The sequence below is a fragment of the Phyllostomus discolor genome, chromosome 8 (assembly GCF_004126475.2).
Source record: "Phyllostomus discolor isolate MPI-MPIP mPhyDis1 chromosome 8, mPhyDis1.pri.v3, whole genome shotgun sequence".
Classification (NCBI taxonomy): Eukaryota; Metazoa; Chordata; class Mammalia; order Chiroptera; family Phyllostomidae; genus Phyllostomus; species Phyllostomus discolor.
Window position 1 is genome coordinate 14812284 of NC_040910.2, and position 22199 is coordinate 14834482.

The 22199-nt window shown below is 50.2% G+C and overlaps 1 protein-coding gene across 8 annotated transcripts in view; it reads right to left on the reverse strand.

The window, feature by feature from the left end:
• Nucleotides 1-543: 543 nt before the first annotated feature.
• The window catches only part of ZNF827 (zinc finger protein 827), a 157650-nt gene continuing 135994 nt past the window's right edge, over nt 544-22199 (reverse strand). For 2 of the 8 annotated variants that reach the window (XM_028519080.2, XM_036031852.1), the window contains 6 exons: nt 17380-17517; nt 15134-15305; nt 13920-14086; nt 8372-8563; nt 7865-8042; nt 544-4485 (listed from right to left, as the gene is read on the reverse strand). In XM_028519080.2, coding sequence (XP_028374881.1) covers nt 3666-4485; nt 7865-8042; nt 8372-8563; nt 13920-14086; nt 15134-15305; nt 17380-17517 — 1667 coding nt within the window. In that variant the 3' untranslated portion in view covers nt 544-3665. Of the gene's footprint in view, nt 4486-5914; nt 5948-6215; nt 6283-7851; nt 8043-8371; nt 8564-13919; nt 14087-15133; nt 15306-17379; nt 17518-22199 lie in introns of those variants that run through there. The other 6 variants (XM_028519081.2, XM_036031854.1, XM_036031853.1 and 3 more) reach the window with 6 other exon arrangements.

Below are 22199 nucleotides of genomic sequence, written 5' to 3' on the forward strand. Positions count from 1 at the left end.
CTTTTCTTTTTTGGCCTCAGTTTCTTTCTCTGGTAACTTCTTTTGAATGGACTATTAATTGCATTTGGAGAGATTATTATTTAGCTTTCAAAACATGCCATTCCCCCCACCCCCCTTACAATCTGACAGTTGCCAAACTTCATTAAGACAAATAGAATTATGCATCTGTTCCCTGCCCCCCACCCTCCGCCCCTTCGGCTGTGGGGTCACTAAAATGATGTTAAGCAGGAGGGGGTAAGGCTGGTGGACACGTTTAAATGTCACTAAGCAATTTCAGGAAGGAGCTGCCCTGCCACTGCCCTGCATGATGGATATGCTCTCGACCTAATGGCTACTAATTAATGACTAACACAGTGACAGTCTGCATGATAGCATGGCTGTTCAAGACCTGCATTTTGTGATGGTTATAACTAGTAGTGCGTTATTTCCTAAACTCATTTCAAATACACTGAAAAGTAAAAGTCAGAACAATGCAAGACAAACCAAGCCCTGAGACTAACAAGTAGTCAAGGATGGCAACCAAGAAAGAAAAAGAAACAAGAGTATAGCCAACCTTTTTTTTTAATTAGAGTATATTATACTTCCAAACTGGATACACTAGAAATTGGCAATGCAACATAAGATGCAAAGGAATATACCAGTTACTGTCAAAATGACCCTGTACAGCCTTGTAATGCAAAAAGCTTTATACAATACAAATTTTCAGTAATGTACACAAACCTTGATAGTATGATCATCTGAGCATAATATGAGGGGTTAAAAAAAGGACAGAAGAAGGAAAAGTGCTGAGAACACTAACTGCGTTACTATATGGAAAAATAAGCTAGCTTTCATCGAAGAATGCATAGTGAAAACAACTGAAGTTAGTTGGCAGGTGAACTTCTCAAAGACGTTAGTGTTTTACACGGAAAGGACATCCTCCGTAGGACACGTCCTCCCCTGAGTATCAAACGGCAAACCAAATCCAGGGGTACATAGTATCTCAGTGGAGTCTGAAAAATGCTGTAGATCTTTTCTTTATTAATAACAATAATAATAATAATAATATAAAAAGTCAAACAAACTCCAAACACACCTTTTCTCACTCAGAAAACTTTTATAATTTACCAGAAAGATTGATGACTCTTTCCAAAGTGCTAAAAAAGTTGCCCAATTACATTAAGCATAACGAAGTCATTCAAATACAAGTTCAGTGGCAAGCCGTGAAATGCATGGCATTCGGACAGTGAACGTCTCCTTCCAACACCCCTCCCGATCTTGAGGGTCTCAGCCTGGGACCTCATATTGCACAAGTGGCATGCTGTGACACTGCAGTCCTCACGGTCAGGGCCACCCTTTAGGGTTTTAACCTCTCCTGCCTGCCTCTGTGGGGTCATCGTGGCCCTCTTCCCTGTCCTCACTGAACTTGTCATTTTGAAAGCACATGATTAGCCAAGTGGCACATTCTCCATTATATGGGGATAAAGACATAACTTTAAAAAAAAATGAAAGAAAACCAACCCACCCATTAGCCCGGTATTCTTGGAGTGTATTATCATTGTCTGTAGTGTCTTTTACTGAGACATGGACGTGGCGAGGTTGATCGGCATTTCAAACATGGCCGAGAACAAATGTCTGCTGGAGAACGGCCGAGGGTGCAGGAGCCTCCCGCCCTGGCTGGCTCAGCCTCCCTGCCCCCGGGGCATCTCCTTAGTGTAAACAGGTTTGCCAGGGCCAGGTGACTGGCAAAGGGAAGAAGTGTAGCAGACCCGCTAGGCCTGGCGGTTGCGGGGGGGTAGGGGGGCGGGAGGGGTGTGTGTGTGGTGGGGAACCCTGGTGTGGGCAGGCGGTACAGTCTTCTGGTTTCCTGCACAACTGTACCCATTTCAGGGGGCTCTCAGTGAAGCGGACTGACTAGAGGAAGAAAATCAGGGTTGCTTTTATTTTCCCCTGGTGAAACAGACGGAAAAAAAAAAAAATCCCACCTCTAGGATAACACCTGATGGAAAACAGCAGCGCAGTAAGAAGCATCGCTCCTGCACACCACCAGTTCTTCAACAGATAAATAATACAGAAACTTTTACATTCCGAACTTCCCGCCATTGTACAAAGCACATTTCTTCCTGCTCTTTTGGCCTGTCTCATACAGGAAATTCTGTTGTCTCAAAAATACAAGCCATTCACATATTCAGCCAAAGATCCTTTTCTTTTTCTTCTTTTTAAATCACCCATCACTTTTAAAGACGAGCCAAGAGCTATGCAACCCATCACATCTGCTCCTTGCTGCAATAAAGTGCTGCACGTAAGTTGCCATTTTAATGACCACAAAATAAGAGCTTTAAACAAGTGTGACCTTAGCCTCCTCGCAGGTTACGCCTACCAGGCGCGGACACAATAGCATACAGAATGATCGATAACGTGGAGACTGACTAGCGCGAGAGCCTGCGACCTGCGGACACGGCGGGTGCTTCTCGGGGCGTGAGCGGGACCGGACGACCGAACAGCACCTGGTGGTGGGGCGGTTACATGTCAACGAGGTTGCGACAACGTTTTCAAACATAGAGTCTGCTCGTGCCGTATAAAAGGTACATTGCTTCCTTTCGTTTTACTTTTTTTTCCTTTTTTTTTGCAGATGAGAAACAAAAACTAGTGCAAGACCAAAGCACTGTGCAAAACTGCCATTTCTTTTTTTTTAGTCTGAGCATTTATACCCAGAATTGATCCAAACCCCTTTTAATCTCCTTGGCTGGATTTATCAACCATAAAATTTTTCACTCACACTTTTTTTTTTTCCTGCAAACAAAGGGTAACCACTGAATTAATACATCATATATATATATAATCTGCCCTTAAAAAAAACGAGGCGCCGCGTGTGTCCCACACACGTTGTGTACGTGTGAACACACACACTTAGGTTTTGTGGTGTGGGCCACGGTGCTGCGGGGTGTTTCCTCCAGATGGGACTCTGGCTGCCTCGCGCCTTCCTCACCGGAGAGGGTCCGAGTACCAGGTCTCCACTCTGCCGGAAATCCCCAGCCGCATCGTGGGCGTCTCCTATTCCTTCATTGACCAAGCGCCAGGCCCCACCACTCTGTAGCCATAAAACGGCGGGGGGAAGGGGGTGGAGGAGCTCGGGGAGAGACTGCAGTGGATGAACAACCCAGGAGGGAAAAGCACGTTCATCGCTGCAAAAGAAGCCAGGACAAAAAAATGTGCAATCGAAATCTCATGGCACACGACACACGGCTTTCTCGTTCAGAATCCACAGACGCCCGCACACCCCACTCACCCAACAGAAAACAAAATGCACCAGTATATATGCTTACAAGTGCTGATTGCTATTAAGGACACTCTCTTTAGGGTTTAACAAGACAAAATTCCTTTTGGATAAGGTGTGGAGGAGGGCTGAGAGTGGATGTGGGTGGCCGGGGAGGCATGCCTCTGAAGGTAGATGGACGCAGTAGGTCACCTCTCTGAAGGGTGGATAAAGCAGCTTTCAGGTCAATGCAATAGGTATACACACGGAGCCAGGTCTCTATTCCTTACTAAAGATATACAGTACACGTGGTTCAGGCCCTCGGGGGCCTGTAGGTTTTGCAGCAACGTACACCTGCTGGGGTTGTGTTGAAGTTCTGTGGGTTTTTCTGTCTCTGTCACTTCGTTTTTGGTACAGAACGCGGCTGCCCTCAGACAGTCTCCGCTCTTTCTCGCAGTCCCAGGTAGGCGAGGAAGGAGTGTTTGGGCGAGGGGATGCTGGGAGGCGCGGTCTGAGGTCGGGGAGGGTGGAATGTGAGATCCAAGTGGTTCTTGGGGTACAACATCGTCAAGGGAATGAGATGGGCGAAATCCGAGTTCCGGTACTTGTCGAAGCGCAAAGGGGAGCCGTTGAAGGCCAAGGCCTTGAGTGCCAGGTTGGGCTCCGAGCTGCTGCCGTGGGCAGCCGTCAAGGCCACGGTCTGCAGCGCGTGCGAGGCGGACATGACCGACAGGGGAGACAAGAGGTTCCGGGAGCTCCCGACGATGAGCAGCGGGGCCCCGGGGCCGGCTGGTTTCTTGGGGGCTGGACACAGGCCCTTCTTGTCCTCCTCGGGGCAGTCTCCACTCTGGTGCTTCTTGACGTGGCGGCTGAAGACGAAAGGGTGTGTGGTCTTGAACAGGCACTCTTCGCAGCTGAAGGTCTGGCGTGGGGCGTGCTTCAGCTTCTTGTGCAGGTTGAGATTGTCCTTGCGCTTGCAGCTGTAGCTGCACTGGTCACAGTGGAAGGGCCGCTCCCCGGTGTGCACGCGCACGTGCTCGATGAGCTTGTTGGCGGTCTTGGACAGGTAGCCGCACTGGTCGCACTTGTAGTGGTTGCCGAGGCGATGCTCCCGGGTGTGCGTCTCCAGCTCCAGCTGGTTGGCCTTCACCGTCTGGCAGATCCGGCACTTGTACTCCATCTTGTAGTGGGTCTTGAGGTGGCACTCCATGGCAGCGGGGCGGTTGGTGGAATAAATGCAGAATGGGCACCTGCCGGGGGAAGCGGTGACAGGGAGGGTCAGCCGGACAGGTTCTGCCGCGGCCCCGCTTCCACCCTCCTCACCGGCCACCCTGGAAACCCTGCGGCCTGGCTGCCCCTGCCCAGCCCAGCCCTGCTGCCTCTTAGGGCTTAAGACGACCCCCTTGGGCCCTCTCTCCTGACAGAGCCGTCCCCACGGAGGAGGAGCTCTGACGAGGTGGGCTCAGCCTGCTCTGGGTCTCCTGGCGGGAGCAGCGGACACTGACCCTCAGGATGGGGAGCAGAGAGAGGGTGAGAATTAAGTTAGCTGTGGCTCCCCTCCACCCTCCCCGCCCGGCCCCTCGGAGCCCTCCCCGCCCCCCACTGGACATAACAGAGGTCTAACCCTCACGACCTCCCCTTTAGATGGGAGCAACACAAAGAATCGACGTTTCATGCACCACACCAAGCACACGCAGAAAGGCTAAGAGTTTTAAAGAACAGCTTACAGGGGGAAAGCTACCTCCAGCAAACAGAAAGTTGTAGGGTCAGAGTCGTGCTTATGAGAGGTGGTTAGGATGAGAAGGCCTGCGTGTATGTGTGTGTGAGTGTGTGTGTGTGGACACAGGTCTGTGCTCGTAGCACCTGTCTCCTACGGCTGTTTCTCCACCGGGGGAGGGAGGTGAGGACCAGGACGCCCATGGGAGAAGGACGCCCCACCCACCAGCCCGCCGACTAGTGAGGGATGAGGAGGGAGAGGGGACACCTGCTGTCTGACGCTTGAAGACGTTGGTCATACATTATTACATTGTGGAAATAATAATAATCCAACTGGGTCATAAATTCTCAGCGGGCAGGACCGTATCTTACATTTCTTCTGCATTCTGTACAGTGCCTGGTAAGTACTCACACATGGTGGGCACTGGACTGGTCCTACACGTAACTTAGGCAGATTCTGGTCCCAGCTCCGTCACCTGACTGGGCTCTAGCTGGAAACGCCCTGGGCTGAAGCCTGGGCCTCTCGGTGGCTCAGTTTCTCCATCCTACGCAGGGAGGTTACGCTCCCCCCAGGCCCCCTGGCTGTCCAGAGGGGCTAGGGGGAGCAGTGGGGGCATGTCAACAAACTCTGCTCTTTGAGAAGCTGCCAGGCTCGAGTCAGTGGCTGATATGATAGCTGTAGCGTGTTTGCTCTCTTTACAAACAGAATGCAAATGCAAAAGTGGCTGCCCCAGCTCTCGCCGGGTGCCCGCAGGGCAGGGCCCGGGAGTGAGCTGTCCCCTGAGGGTTTGGAGAGGTGTTCAGCAGAGCCCAGCACGACCCAGTGCACCGTGCACTGCTCCTCAGCGCCCAGCCCGCCGTTAGCCTTTGAACCTCAGCTCACAGAAGAGTGCACACGAGAGAAATAAAAGCCCATTCCCAGGTCAGGTGCACACACAACCCCTACGCCAAGCTGGGCCTTACCTAGAGGAGTCTGAAACTCACCACTGTCCTGAGCTACGGCAAAAGAAAAATAATAGTATAATCTTATTCGATCTGCATTATGAACAGGATATAGAGTACAAGCAGTTCCATCACAGAAAAGCAACTTAGACATCGGCAGTCCGTTTCACTTTAAGCACGTTTCTGTGACTCAGGGCAAGCGCTAAGGGTGTGGCGGGGCCCCGCTATTTGTCCTCACGGCACTCTCTCAGGCAAATTAATTCTCTGAGGCGGCAAAGGGAAAACAAAACAAAAACGAAACGAAACGAAAACAAAGACTCACTGTATAGCCAGAAGGCATAATCAATTTTTTCAAAGTATTCTTCTACTTGGTCATCCTAGAACATAAACTATTACACAGGGGACCGTTAGCACCGCATGGGAAGTGTATGTACCGGCAAAAGCATCAGCGCTCACTGTGCGTTCTCCCCAGCAGCTCGGGGCTCGGGAGGGACCGTGGGGTCCCGGAGGAAAGGCTAGCTGGCAGGGCCCCGACGGGCCAGACGCAGGGTTGGTGGCTGTGGCGGGGCTACTGGGAAGGGCAGGGGACGCTAGTGCAACCACAGATATACATGGCCTTTCTTTTTAAATAAGAGTGCACAAATGTTTAGGAAGGGGCAGTGGGAACAAACCAAATCGAACTCCCCAGTTTCCCGTTGTCTTGGATTATAACCGCCCCTCCCCCATCCCTGGCGACCTCCCTTCCCCCTCCCACCTAAGCATGCCCAAGAGGAAAACAAAATGGAATTCCACAGCAGGGGGGCTGCTCCCCAGCTCCTACTTGGGCAGGTGTCTGACCAGGCAGGAGCTGGGGGGAGGCACCCCTGTGTGCGGCCCCAGCGCTCGACTCCCAGGGTCCTGGGTCTCTCCGGCCCGCACCCACTCAGGACAGTGACGCCACCCCTCTGGCAAGTCCTGAGTTTCAAAAATCAAAATGTTTTAAACCAAGGGTCCCCCCGCCCTTGTATTACGTAAAATGTGATTTTTCATTCTTTTTTTTGGGTAATGAAATTACAAAATCGTTTCAGCTAAACATGAACAATTGTGCCTTGAAAATGGTGGGTCTTTCTGTGCCCGACATAAGCTTCTTCCTCTTCTAGCCCCCGAGTGCCTTGTGAACAGGGACCCGATTTCAGAATCGCTGGCAGACTGAATTCTGGTTGTGGTGGGCCATAAACCTCCTGAGGGTGGAAGTCAGGTTTTACTCCTCGTTTGCCCTGTAGCACCGGTCATCAAGCCGGACACACAGCGCATTTGCTAAGAACTGATTAGCCTCACTTCGGACCAGGGGGCTTCTTGCACATGCTGCTTAGTGACCACGCTAACTGTCCAGGTCTTCGTGCGTGGGGGTGGGGGGTGGTGACCTGTGAGTAACGTGACTGAAAGGTCAGACCTCAGGCAGGGAGATACCAAAGCCAGTTCCCGGGAAGGCATAAGGCATGTTTCAGGAGGCACACGGGCCTTGAATGAAAAATGTGGTCTCCAGCCTGTTCAAACGGGCCAAGTCCCAGTATTTGGGGAGGGGTGTGGATGGAGTCCTTGAAATGCTTATTTAAAGATACGTGGCAAATCACCTTAAAAAACAGAACTGCAGTGACAGTGTAATGACTTACACTTGGGGACACCAGCCCAAGCACACTAATATCAAGTCTGAACAAAACTCAAGCAGTGTAGGAGGGGTCTACCCCGAGTGCTGATCTGCTCCCACAAGCCATCTGGCGCAATGGATTCTCCTGCTGCTGTCTGCTGACCCCTGGGGATAGGCCTAATTCATACCCAGCTAAAGGCAGCCGAGGTGCCTACCTCACTCCCCTTGTGCACCCAGTTCTCCCTCTCTGTGACCCCAGAACTTCTGGGAAAGGGACAGGGGAAGGGTGGGGAAGGGGTGTTTAAAAACAACACAGTAAAAGGTTCTGTACTTGCTTTCCTTACTTGAGCCCACCGGTGGGGACAGTGTGGCATTTCTTGTGCTCCAGCAGCTGCTCGGGAGTCTTCATGAACTTGTGGCACACGTCACACTCAAACATCCGGGTGATGAGGTGTATCTGCAGGTGGCGCTCAAACATGTTCTTCGTCTTGCAGACAAAGTTGCAAAACACGCACTCGAACCCTGGAAGGACCGGAGCCGGGTGTACAGGTGCATGGGGCAGAGGGACAAGAGGGCAAGAGTGGGGCTGGGATCCCCTTTCTCTTCACCCCTCAGCCCAGTTACACCCTTCCAAGCACTGCTCCCTGCGTCTCAGTGTAACAGAAGTGACAGCTCTGGAGGCGATGTCACACGCCGCATCCCTCCACCCCAGACTGGGTGCAGATCAAGCCGACAGGAATGTTCCCGGACCCGGTACCTGTTTTTAACACCACTCCTGACGAGGGGTCATCCCCCCAGAGTGGGGGGGCAGCAGGGGCAGGTTGCACAGGCCAACCCACCTGCTCCCTTACCTTTCTCGGGCTTTTCCTCACTGTTCAGTGAGGGCTGGCCCCCAGGCATCACGGAGATGACCAGCAGGTTGTTCCCGCTCTTGTTTTTCTGGGAGCTGTCCGAGTCGTCTTTGCTGTTAGCGGAGTCACTCAGGGCAGACAGGGAGGACGAGGAGGGGCTGTTTGATTCACTCGGGGTCTTCATGTCTTCCCCTACAAAATGAAACAACGCAAGGTTGTCCCTCAGGAGATGCAAACCCTAGAACGACAGCAGTGGGGGTGGGCTGGGCCTCGTGGCCACATCGTCACCCAGGGAGCACAAGCTGAGGTTCCCAGCTCCGCCAGGACACCCACTGGGGTCCCAGGTCCCAGTCACCCACAGCAATGACACTCACGGTACTTGGTGCCAAGAGCAGGCACTCGTTCATTGGATGAGTGTTCACGGAGGTCTTACAGTAATTAAAATAAAATGACAATAATAGCTAAGATGTTACCAAGTTCCAGAAACGGTCATGTTTTCACTGCTTTGTCTCGTTCTCTGAAAATGACTGCTGATGCACAACTGTTATCACCCCATTCTATAGACGAGGGGAGGGAGGCACCATCAGGTCAGTCAGTTGGTCTGACTCTAGAATCCACGCTCTTCATCAGGGCACTGAAGTCTCCCTCCAAGCCAGGGGTAAACAGTCAACGGATCCTTAAAATCTAGTGCTGGTGGACTTTTGCTTCCATTCAAGATAGAGTATCAGAGATAGAATTGACCACCACTATGAAACAACGGAAAAAAACAGAACATATCCACCAATAGTTTTCACAATCCTGGACATCAGGCAATGGTGAGAAATGATCCCTGAGAGGCAGGCAAGAAAAGAGGGGGCCCTACGATTGCCCTGCATCCTTCCAGGCTGCAGTGTAGGGAGTGGGGGGTGGAGGAGGAGCCTGGAACACCCGCTGGTTTGAGGAGGCAGAGCTGACAGTCTGGCGGATGAGCATGGTGGCACCTTGCAGGAGGGAGCACCAGAGAGGAAACACTCAGAGGACTACAGAAGGTCTACCGTGAGGATTCAGCCGAGTACAGATCGGAGCATGTGTTGGAGGGGAAAAGAGCCATGTGAAAGGTTTGGAGAGCAGTGCCTGTGTCTACCAGCCAGACTGGAAGAAAAACCTCATAATTCCCAGGGCATTGGGTAGAAAACTGAGGAGGATCTTTTAGTAGTGGGTAATAATGAGCTCTAGATGGAGCGCTGTGCCAGACCCGTCTGACAAGTCATAAAAGCAAGACTCAAGAGGATAAACGATTCCAAGTACTTAACTGGTCAAGAATATTTATAGGAATATAAAATATACAGCACCTAATAAGGTAAAAATTACAATGTCTGACACCCAAATAAAAATTCTTAGGCATGCAAAGAAAGAAGAAAACCCAACCTGAATGGGGAGAACAGCAACCAATGAAAACTGACCCAGTTGTTAGAATTTGCAGATGAGGACATAAGAACAATAATATAACTGTATTCCATGTGTTAAAAAAGGTAAGTGGAAAAGTAGAAGATAGAAAAAAAACCCAAATCAGATTTCTGGATGAAAATGACAATGTCTGAGATGAAAAACACCCTGGATGGGATCACTAGCAATTTAGACACAGACGAAGGAAAGACCAGTGCACTTGAAGATAACAGCAATAGAAACGATCCGAAATGAAACAGAAAAGAATCACAGAAATAAAAAAAAGAGCCTCAGTGAACTGTGGGAGGCCTTCAGGAAGCTTAATATAAATTTAATTGGTGTCTCTGATAAAGTGGTGATGGCAGAAAAAATATTTGAAAAGGCCAAATACTTGTCAAATTTGAGAAATACCTACACACATAGATCCAAAAGGCGCCATGAGTTCCAAGCAGAAGGAAGATGAAGACATTTGTACAAGAGATGTCATAACCAAATTGCTCAAAACCAGTGATGAAGAAGAATACTAAAAGCAGCCAGATGAAAAAGGACACATTATGTGCAGAGAACAAACATAGGGATGACAGCAGATTTCTCCCTGGAAACAATGCGAGTGAGAAGTAGTGGAACAACATCTTTAAGGCACTGAAACAACTATGAAAACATATTTCAAAAACAAAGGCAGAAAAAACAAAATCTGATATAAAAAAGCTGAAAGAATTCATCACCAGCAGACCTGAATTTCAAGGAATGTGAAAAGAAATTCTCCAGACAGAAGAAAAATGACACCAAATATAAAAACAGATGTACACAAAAGAAGGAAGAGTACCAGGAAGAGTATTTATGAGTAAATATGTGGGTTTTTCTTATTATTGAAATCTCTTTCAAAGGTCATAAAACTAATTTTGTTTTAAGAACCAGGAATAATGTAAGGTTTATAACAAGATACATAAGTAAATACACAACGACAATAACATAACGGCAGGGTGGGGGAAGTCTGCTACAGGGCCCCGGACAAAGTCAGAGGCGGGTAGGATTGAGGATGGGGGGTAGGGGTGGGAGGGGAGGGTAAAGCAGTGGCAGGAAAATGGAGACCACCGTACTTGAACAACAATAAAAAACCACAATACTATGAGTGCTCTGCATGATTCACGGTTCAGGAGACTCAATGCCGTTAAGCTGTCAATTCTCCCTAAACCAATTCAATGCTGCCTCACTGTTTTACGTTAAGCTAGAAAACACAGGGAGACTGTGTTGCCGACTCAAGGAGTGGACTTATCCTACTTATCTACTTGGATGTTTCCTTAAGATGAAATTTTAGGTTAAAATTACCAGTGTGCTGGCAGATTTGCTTCCCAGATTTCCTTCCCTACAGGCACCTTCCCAGAAGCGGGATTACTGGTCACACAGCATTACAGTTTTGAGCCTCTTGGTGTACACCACCTAAATAGTTTCCCTGAGCTTCACCACCCACAGGGCCGTGGGCACAGGCACACCAGCAGCATCCGGCAGCACGGGGTCATGCTGTAAAACGTGCTCCTAACTGGACAGGATAACACATGCCCTTTGACTGCTCAGGGAGGTTGCACATTTTGCCTTACGTTATGAAGTGACTAGCAGTTATTGTATTGTAAGTTGACTGTTCGTGTTCTTTGTATACTCTTCACTTAGAGGCCGGAAGTGTTTCTTACCAGGTGAACTTTCTATATAAATGTATTGGCTTTTTTGGCCCTTTTTTACAAACACATTTTTCAGAATGCATGTTTTTTAGGGGGGAGGTTTCCTTCTCTTCTTCCTTTCTTTTGCAAAAAAAAAAGTTTTCATGTATCCAATCTCTTAATTCTTTTCCTTTCTGATTTCTTATTATGCTGTAAGATTTTACAAATCTTTCTCACTGTGTTTGATGAATATTCTAGTCTATTTTCTTCAAGCCTTTTGAGGGCAAAGTTGTAAACAGGGATTGTGTAAGTTATTTTGGTGTCAGTGTGAAGTAGGGTGTTGATAGTTGTATTTTTCAAATAGCTACTCAAAGTCCTCAAAGCCATTATTACAATATTTAAAAATTGCAGCAAAATAGCCCTGGCTGGTGTAGCTCAGTGGATTGAGCTTGGGCTGCGAACCAAGGTGTCGCAGGTTCAATTCCCAGTCAGGGTACATGCCTGGGTTGCAGGCCGTGACCCCCTGCAATCACACATTGATGTCTCTCTCTCTCTCTCCCTATTTCCCTCCCTTCCCTCTCTAAAAATAAATAAATAAAATCTTTAAAAAAAGTTAAAAAAAACTGCAGCAAAATTTGCATTGAGGAAGTTGAGGAAGCCACGTGAGCACCAGAGGGAGTATTTCCCCCGTGCTGACTCTCTCTGCAGGGCCAAGGGGCCGGGAGTGGGAGAAAGACAGTAAGGAGGGAGCACGGCAGAAACACCTAAAAGAGGACATTCTGAGGACAGCTGCTTGTACCCCATTCCTACGCGGGCCTTGGCTAAGAGTAGTCAGCAAGGAAGTCTGAGAAAGGCCGAATAAAAATGTTCTGTGCCGATTCAAGCTCAGCCTGTAGATCACAGCTTCACTTAGGCAGCAGGACAGCACTGCAGATTCCCTAGGGCACTGGAGGGAAAGGTGCCTGTTCCCGCGACGGGTCAATCAAGTTAGAGAATGAGAGTCACAAAACTGGAGAGCAAGTCCAACTTCTTTCCAGCCTTTGTGGTCCTATGGTTTCCTTGAGGTGGGGAGGTGGTGGAGGGGGCTGTGGGATGGGGAGGAGGAGGAGGCAGGTTCTCGGCTGGGTTTAGGCATACTTGGGTGTGGAGAACGTTAGAAGAATGGTGGGGAGAGAGAGAGGATAAAACAGAATATCCCAAAAGCCAGTGGAAATGGGAGAGAGGCCGGCCTGTCCCTCCATTAGCCACTCTGCAACTGCTGAGTGTCATCTGTCTTCCACATGGGCTTCCCAGTTCACCTGCAGCCCGCGGTGCTAATGTGGCTACGGTCAGACACCCGACTGTAAGAATGACACCTTCTCGCTCGGCAGAACGGCTCTCTGCAGACCTCCAAGTCAGAGCTGCTCAACTTACTGGCATAAACAAGCTTTTATTATTGTTGGCACCACAGAACCGAGGCGGCCAGGAAAGCACAGCGAGACCCTTCTCGGCCACGCACATCGTCAGCACAACTGTCGGGGACACTCGCCTTCCCGAATCCCTCCGGCGCCGACAATGCGAGGGGCCGACCCAGCACCCGGGGCTGCAGTCAGCAACCTCAGCTCGTAATTTGTAAGCACTGCAGACGCAGGGAGCTCCTCCTCATTCTCACATAATGACTCCACGCTGGTGTCATTTGTAACCATCACTTGCGAGAGGATAATTGCACGGCGAAGTCAAATGTTAACATCATTAAATGGGAGAAGTTAACCAGGATGGCAAGAGTCTGCAATGAGAGGCGAGCACTGGCAAAGTCTCAGGCCGTGGCCTAGGGGGTGAGTGGGGTCTCTCGGGAGACTCCGGGTTTCTTTGCCCCTACACAGGCCTGCCATGCGTCACTGCGGAGAGTGTCAGGGCTGCGGTTTCCTGGTGAGGAGCAGAGCCCGCAGAGGCAGATGTGCAGTGCCCTGGCCCAGCAACCCAGGGAGGTCCAGCCTTTGCCAAGGGTTGTGTGATGGGGCCGCCAGAAGAGCAGCAATACAGAGAGAAGGCTCCTGGGTGAAAACTGTCCCGGTCTGACTTTCTGGAGTCACACCCTCCCGGTGGCCTGGGACAGAAGACCTCACCTCCGTTCTCGGCCTCTATCGTGTGGCAGCAATGGTACCGACTTCAGAGGGTCGTTATGAGGCTTACTTACATGGGATCCAGTGTGCAAAGGTGCCAGCCTTGGACATCAGGAGAGCTTAGTGGCTGTTACCACGACACTGGTGATGACAAGCCAACAGCTCAGCTGGCGCAGAGGCTGCGCCTGGCCATGGCGCAGTGGCTACAGGGAAGTGCGGTTCTGCTACCTAGGGGACGCCCTTCCTTCTGAGGAAGGGATGCCAGTGTCCCATGACGATGAGGATGCTTCTGCCGGGAGGCGGGGGGACGGGCAGGCAGTCTGGGGTGGCGGGGAATGGAGGAGACCGACTGGCAGGAATGGTCACCTGTGTGCTTAGTGCCGATGTGAGCCTTTATCTCTGCTTCCTCCATGGTGACGAAGTCGCAGGCGGTGCAGCAGATGGAAAACATCCACTGCTCCTTGTCCACGTGGAGTGACATGTGGCTGACGAACTGGACATTGAGCTCGGTCTCAAATCCACACACATGACAGCTGTATGCGCGATGAAGGAAAGAGGGGAGAGAGAGAGGAGTGATAGTCTAAGTGCAGCTACACCCCTTCACACCCAGTGCACACGGAGAATGCACCTCTGCACACGCGTCCTGCCCACCGAAGGGCTCGGCCTCAGGAAGCTCTTCTGCTTCCTGGGACACCTCGGAGGTGGTCACCGCGCTAAAAGGATTTGGCGCCAGCACGGTGAAGCGATCCCATACGTGCTCTAATGATGCCAAATCATCACAGAGGTAATTAAAAATTACAGATTCCAGATGCTGCACGCCTCCTAACGGATTCCTTCGGGCAAAAAGATGCAGAGCAGCCTTGCCGAGATAGGGGCCCTGCGCGCCCGTGAGCCTCTGTGGCACCCTTGAGCCTCTGCGGCGTCCGCAACCTTCCGTGTGGGAATGCAAGCACAGGTCGTGGGACAGTGCTCCTGCCTGTGACAAGCCCTGACGGAAGCCACCGTCCCTGGAGACAGTTGGTGCAAAGGCAAGTTTCTACCAACCCATACAGCCTCTCTCGTGGACGAGCTTTGGTAAAAAGCCTGGAACTTGGGGTTTTATGGCAAGCAAACCAAACTTGGATTTATGGTTGGGTTTGGGGGAAAAAAACCCATAAAATCCAGGCGCTGAAGGACAACATGACTCAGGGAAAATATACCCCGCTTCAGGGCTCTCAGGTTTATTTGTCCCAGTTTTTTCTCCTTAGGACAACCCCAAGGAAGCAGCGTGGTGCTCAGTTGCAAAGGAAGGAGCTGACCAGAAGCACAATCTATACGCTAAGCATCCCCAGAGCCCTGCCACTTGCTGCAGCTCCACCCCTGGGAGCCACCTCAAGGCCATTTCCCTTTCAGTGAACTCCAGCAGGGCACCCAGCGAGGAGAGGAGATGCTGCAGCTGCAGGGCCCGATCTGAGCAAAGCAACCTGAAACACACAGGCCCACGTGCTGACGACGGAGCGGAGGGGCCTTGTCACGCCTGCCTCTCGGATGGGCAGGGAGTGTCGGGAAGGCTGGCCCACTGGGTTCCAGCCACGGCTCACCTGTAATAATAAGGGTGCTTCTTCCCATCACTGCCTTCGGAGGTGACGGCGCTGACGATGTCCTCAGTGTCCGTGCTCACCAGCTTCACCGAGTGCACGGTCAGGTGCTGGTTCAGGTTCGCACGGCACTTAGCAGCATAGGGGCACAAGTGGCATTTGTATTTTCTTTCCTCTGGGGGAGAAGGAAAAGGAAAGGACCCCCGCTGACCTCAGAAAGGAAATCCCAACACCTGGCCAGAGACCACTTAACGGTACCCAGGAAAGGGGAGCTCCCGTGTCTCGTTTCAGGTGAGGACAAAGGGAAGGCCTTGGGATTGCAGATATCTAAAAAGCCTTTACCCAGCAGGGCACACCTGTATTAACACTTCCAAAGGTGAAAGAAAGTCCCAGGGCAACTGGACCAGCTGCTTTCTCCTGGATGCCCTCAGGCTAAGATGAGCTAAAAGCATAGTGTGTTGTGCGTGAGTGTGCAAATGGCTCCCCGTGTGCCAGGGGTGGTGGGTGCTACGCTGGGGGCGAGAGAGGGAAACACGGTGTTCACCAGACGGGTGTGTAAAAGAAGCCCCATCGTTTTTCCTAAGCTCCAGGCCAGGGTCAGCCAAGACATAAAAAAAAAAACTAATGAAATTAAAGGAAAAAAAAGACCTGCATGAAATAATTTAATTAGACATTTACATTTTACATAAATAAAATAGAAAATTTCAATTAATTTCTTAATGGAAAGTCTCTCCTAAAACTGACAGTGTTTCAGGCCTGTTTCCAGAGCGGCGGTCTGAATTCATTTGGTTAATCAAGCAAATTAAAGAGAAAGGAGCAGGCTTTGCTTTTCCTGTACAGCCAAAGGGAACGCATGGTCGCAGAAGACAAAAACCACCTCGTTTCCCACCCTCCGTGTTCTTCCTCTGCAATACTGAGCTTGCCTTAAAAGACAAAACAGACAGACCTCTCTTATCTACTTCTCCGGGAAGAACACAGAAGAGGTTTTTTATACCACACGTAGGCACCATTATTATTATAGGCGGCCTCTGAATTTTCCTCCGATCAGAACTGTAGCTGTTGGTTCTGATGAAGGTGTAGGTATGAAGTGTTCCCCTTTCCACTCCTTCTAGACGTCTACAATTTGCGTTTTGATTTCCTTCCTGTTCTTTGACCTGGTTAGGCAGGACATTTTATCGACCTTTGGCTACTTTAAATTTCATTTAAGCATGCGCAGTGCATGTGGCCTATAAAACGTCCACTCATGTTGAAGGGTTTTTTTTTTTTGTGGCCAAGTATGTGACTAAATTTTGTCTTGTGGTTTAATATTTAAGGTTAAAAACAATAAAACTTATATAAAAAGAAAATTAATCAGGCCATACTAATACTGCCCGCCTTGCCTTCTTTTTGATTTCATGGGATAAGCAAAACCTCTGTTTATTTTCTTTATCATTTTGTTTTGCATTTCCTGTAAATAAGCTACATCTGAACTTTTAAAAAGTTGGGTCTTCAGTGCAAAAATGGAAAAGGTCATTTTGTTATTTCCATCCTAGTTTATGTTCACAATTGATCTTACCGTACTCTTTAAAAACTGATTTCAGAAAGAGGAAAGGTGGGGGAGAGAGAAACACAGCTTCGTTGTTCCACTTACTGATGCGTTCACTGGTTGTTTCTTGGGTGTGCCCTGAGCAGGGATCGAACCTGCAGCCTTGGCGTATCCAGACAATATTCTAACCAACTGGGCTAGCCTGCCGGGGTCTTTACCATAGTTCTTTTTACCTTCACTTGATTTTGCTGCATTGATTAATTTAACATTTATTTCTCCTTTCCTCCTTCATTTGGTTGTTTTCCCTCGCCCACCACACAGAGTCTTTACGGTACTATGTAAATAAAGACAGGAACTGCTCCTCCACCGAAGTGCTCTGTGTCCCCACTGCGCCTGCCTAACAGTAAGATGAGCCCAAGAGGATGGCGTGCAGACCCATCTCCCGGGCCAAGAAGAGCAATAAATTCCTTAACGTAGAGGAATTTTACCGGGATATGCCCACGTGTGCATCCTTTCCCATCGATCCTCCTTGAACTCTGTGAGTCCTTTCAGCACAAATAAAAAACCTTTTCCAGGGCTCTGTTTGAAGCTGGCTGGTAGAATGGCTTGAGAAGGCTGGGATGAAAACATGCCCCCCACTTCGTGTTTTCATTCTCTCAGCTTCTGGACGAGAGGGGAGCTGGGGATCAGATGGGGGAGGGCAGAGCAGCGAGGCCTGACTCACCTGTGTGCAGCGAGAGATGCCGGGACAACGTCTGCTGTCGGCCGAAAACCTTCCCACACACGTCGCAGGGAAAGAGCTGGTCATTGAATTTCCAGGATGGCAACCCGTTGCCTGCCTCTAGCACGAGCTTTTCTGTTTCTGGACCAAAACAACGAAACGTTGTGAGGAATAAACAAGGCAACACGAACACATCTCACTTCAGTCAACACTCAGGATTCCAGCAGAGGTCTCCGTCTGGGGACTGTGGCTGGTCACTGCAGACAAGTCCGTGTGAGCGCTGGTCTGCACGCTCATTTACTGCCCCTAAGAAGGTTGCCCTTGAGAGACGTGATGTGGCGGCCAAGTCTCCAGCATTCCCTTGCTTTCGTCACTGAAGATCGGCCGACCCAACCCTCTAGGACAGGGGTGTCAAAGTCATTTTCATCAGGGGTCACATTAGCCTCACCATTGCCTTCAAAGGGCCGAAATAATTTTAGGGCTGTATACATGTAACTACTCCTTAACTTTCAAGGAGTTGAAATGACATTTGGCCCTTTGAAGGCAACCACGCGGCTGATGTGGCCCCCGGTGAAAAGGAGTTTGACACCTCTGCTGGGCTGGGAGCATGGTCTGGCACTGCGTCCCCTCTGTAGTCAGCACTCAGTAAAAGACTGCTGGATGGTTGAGTTGCAAGTAGGAATTCCACAAGTGTAGATTTTGCCACAAGACAGTAAATCAAGAATGCTGAGCCTCAAATTCTGATGCACAAACAAATGGTTCAATCCCTTGGAAGGAAATACGCTTTCACTGCCCTTCATGATGAGAAGTTTTCCCCTACGTTCAAAAGGGCACCACAACGCCTTTGCTCGGGAACTTACTCTACAGACACTCAGGGATGACGAGTGCAAGCTGCGTGCTCTGATCTGAATGCCTGTGCCCCACATTCATTAGGTGCAGACCCCAGTCCCTCAGGCGATGGTGTCGGGAGGTGCAGTCCGGCACATACTTAGGTCCTGAGGGTGGGGCCCCCACGAGTGGGGTTGGTGCCCTTATACAAGAAGCTGCACCGAGCTCCCTCACTCCTTCCACGTGGGAGTCACAGTGGACAGTCTGTGACCCAGAAGGGGGCCTTCACACGCCCACACTGGCACCCTGATCTTAGACCCGCAGCCTCCTGCACTGTGAGAAATGCATTTACCTTGTTTTGTTACAGTGGTGTGAACCGACGCACACACTCTTCCGCATAAAACTCTCCAAGGCAAAAGTGCACGACCTGCGTTTCCGCATTATATTTGGGAGAACGGTGAGTGACCCGAGTTATCTGCACGTGAATTCCCAGCCACGAATGAAATAAATGGATGTTAATAGAGCCTCTGTCACCTTAAAAACATTTTATGTTCTCATCATCCATAGGATTACCTTTAATTCTCTTAGCCTTATTTCTTCTCCCTGAACGTCAGTGGATCATACAGACATCCCTTCTATAGTAGTACGAGGAGACAGGTGATGGAGAAAGTACCAGAAAGAGGGGAATGGGTGCTTCCACGGGGACAGCTGCCTGGACCACTGAAAGGCCCTTAGGTCTTCCTTTGAGGAAGACAAATAATTTACTGGGTTAGTATCTCGTCCTTGACCCCGGTCAATTACTGTGAATCTTCTTATAGCACAGCCCTGCTTTATGGAGCTGGGTACCCCGTGGTGATGATTACGTGGCAGGAAAGACTTCTCATAGGATCCAAGCAGATGGAAATTCTCAGACCACCCCTCAGAGAAAACACTGGAACAAAGAACTTTATTTCACACCATTTGGTTAAAACTGCTTCCCAAACATAGGCTGCCACCTGTATTTGGGTGCATTGACTAGATCGATTTTCATTTGAATGCAGACTTGCCAGACAGTACAATCCCAGGGAAGGAGACACAGGCCCAGGTGTGTTTGGAAAGAGGGGTGAGTGGGCACTGCTGGGATGACGGCAGAATTGCAACAGCGTTTGCTGTGAGGCACCTGCTGACAACGCCAACCATGATAAGGCACATTGATTGATCTCTCTGTGTTAATGGCCCACCCTGATCTTTGAGTCTCAGAGACAAGCGCCAGTCTTCTTGTTCAAGTTGGAATGTACGACTAAGACCTTCTAAAGGGGAAAGAGCAGAATTCTGGAGGAAAGGAAGTGAACAGAAAAGCCATCGACCTGCTGAGGACAAGAACCACTCTGAGACGACTGTCCTCGAGTCCGAGCAGTGGGCCTGCCAGCCACGCAGTGGCCAGAGGGCGGTTCAGTGTGTAATCAAAACAGTGCTTCAAAGCAGGATGACAGCAATAATTACAAGCAGAGGTCAAGGGGGTACAGGGTCTCCTGATACATTCACAACCAGAATGAATTAACTGAGTCACATACCAAACAAGGAGATGCAATTAAAAATAAAGAAGTCTCTTAATTCTTTCAAGCATTAGTCATGTACTTGAGCAACTGAAGCATCATGAAAAGTCTAATCCCCTCCACCGGCCTTGAGAAACTCTCACGGCTAGGAAGCCCGGGCTGCGGCGAAGCAGGAGGAACAGCCTGCAGCAAGCGGCGGTGGGGCAGACCAGAGCCACCCCCTGGCGTCCCTGACTGATGAGCCACCTCCCTGCCCGCGCCTGGACCCCAAGCCCTGTCCAAGGATCAGCTCCTCTTCCCACTTGCTGTCTGCACGCACAGTGGCCACCTGTTTTCATTTTGCATGCACCAAGGCAACCAGAAGCCATGGGGAGCCCTGTCCCCGTGCGTGAACTTGAAATCACAGCTGGATGAGGCTGTGGGGATGGATGGAGGCTCCGTCCGGGGCAGCAGCGTGACTTTGACAAAACAAGGACTGAAGTCAAAGGCCCACTCCCCTCTTCCCGGGGCCGGGAGCAGCTCAGCAGATGCCACGATCTCCCACACTGCCTGTGAGTGGTTCCACCCAAATGCCCTGGGAGAAACCTCAGAAACTCTTTTGATTCCTCCCCCCATGGACTTTCAACACATCCAACCGTTCACCAGAAGCTGTTGATCTTCCCTCAGAATCTTTGTGACTCTGTCCTCTCTCTGTCTCTCAACACATCCACTCAGCCACCCAGAGCTGTCCGTCTAGTTCTAGAGTGAGATCTGCGCGGGATGGGCACCCAGCAAGGACGGGCTTTTAAATGTCAGTGGTCTGCCTTTTTGAAGCAGAACTGGCCCACATGGTCACCGAGAGCAGCCAGCCGCGGCCGCAGGTCCCCTAGAGGCATTCCAGAAGAGAGGAGCATGTTTTTGTCCCCAGTTCTTGATGATCAGAAGTTTTCAAAAATACCTTCAAATAGTTCGACTGTGAACCTACTGATGAAGAAATACTTCTAAAGCCTGATGCGCAGGCCAGTTCTAATCTCCATGCATCAGCCAGAATGAGGGTGACCCCACATAAGGAGGCTGCTGCAGGGACGGTGGCCGGTGTCCTGTGGGGTGCCCATGTTACAGCCTGGTTCTGAGACACAGGTCCTGTGCTCCATCCCCGTCTCGGTGCACCGAACGGGCTGGTCCGGCGACCACCAGGGTCACGAACTGCAGGTTTAACAAAAAGATCTCATTTTCCAGTTGTGTGTGTGTGTGTGTGTGTGTGTGTAGACAACAATTCGGAAGCTAACACGGGCATGTGTGTATGTAAAGTTTTTCTCTTTTTTGGTTTTCAAAACCTTCTGGAAACCAAGACAAAAGGAAAAAGGAGCCCAATTGCCTTAACGGACTCATCTGCTCTCATCAGGATTTTTGCAAACGCTTCCCGAACAGTCTCTTCGCTACCACCCTCTCTCCATTCCAACAGCCCCTCCGCACAGGTCCCGGGATGGTCTTGCTAAGGCACGACTCTGACCACGTCTCGTCTTCTGCCCTACCAGCTCCCGAAGGCCCAGCTCCTTCACGTGGCTTCTGAGGTCCTTTGCCTCCCGGCTGCAGCCACCGCCCCACCTTCAGCCCCCTTGTCACCTCCCACCAGCAAAGGCCCCTCAGAGTGAGCCACTCGCCCTGTTGGGAACAAACTAGTTCCTACCAAGCTGTCCATGCTGGTGAGTCAACCGTGCCCCTTACCCCAGAAGGCAGTCCCCGCCCTGCTCTCCCACACAGCAAAGGCGGGCTCCTGTTCAAGCCCTATCTCAGATTTCACCTTGAAGCCTCCCCAGTTCCCCGGGGCAGAGTGAGTCATTTCCCCTGCTCTGTCCCAAAGCACTTTTATGACTACTTCTATGGCACCTCTCTACCTACTGCATTACTTGTTTACACAGCATATGTATTATATATACATCTTTTTCATACAAAGCTCCCCCCGTGGCTCAACACGCAGCAGTGTGCGGTAAATCTGCTCCTGGCCCCCATTCCCTACTGGAATGAGATTCATGGGGAAAGGGGCCCTGCATTCCTGATTTGTGTATCCTCAGCATTAGCACGGCGCCGGCTACATAGTAGGCGCCTAGTATACAGCTGTTAAATGAATGAATAATTGAATAAAAGGGTCCAAGTGAGGCAGGGAATAAGCATTATTCTTATTTTACAGTGGGAAAGACTGAGGCCTGTGAATAGCATTAGGTAAGGTTTACGACCAATTCAGGGCGAAACATAAGGCCATTTGCTTCTGAAGAGGTGTTTTAACTCAACACAAGAACTGTGATTGAATGATTTTATTAGAGGGAATGTTTATAGTCCTGAGCTGGATCCCCCAAAGGTTCCATCTCCTCACTTCTTCCTAGTAACAAGCCACAGGATTATTCTCTTCGACATAAATTCTCTGGCAGACACGTGACTGGTTAACCCAACCATTATTCTCAGCTTGCCTTCTTCCCTGCT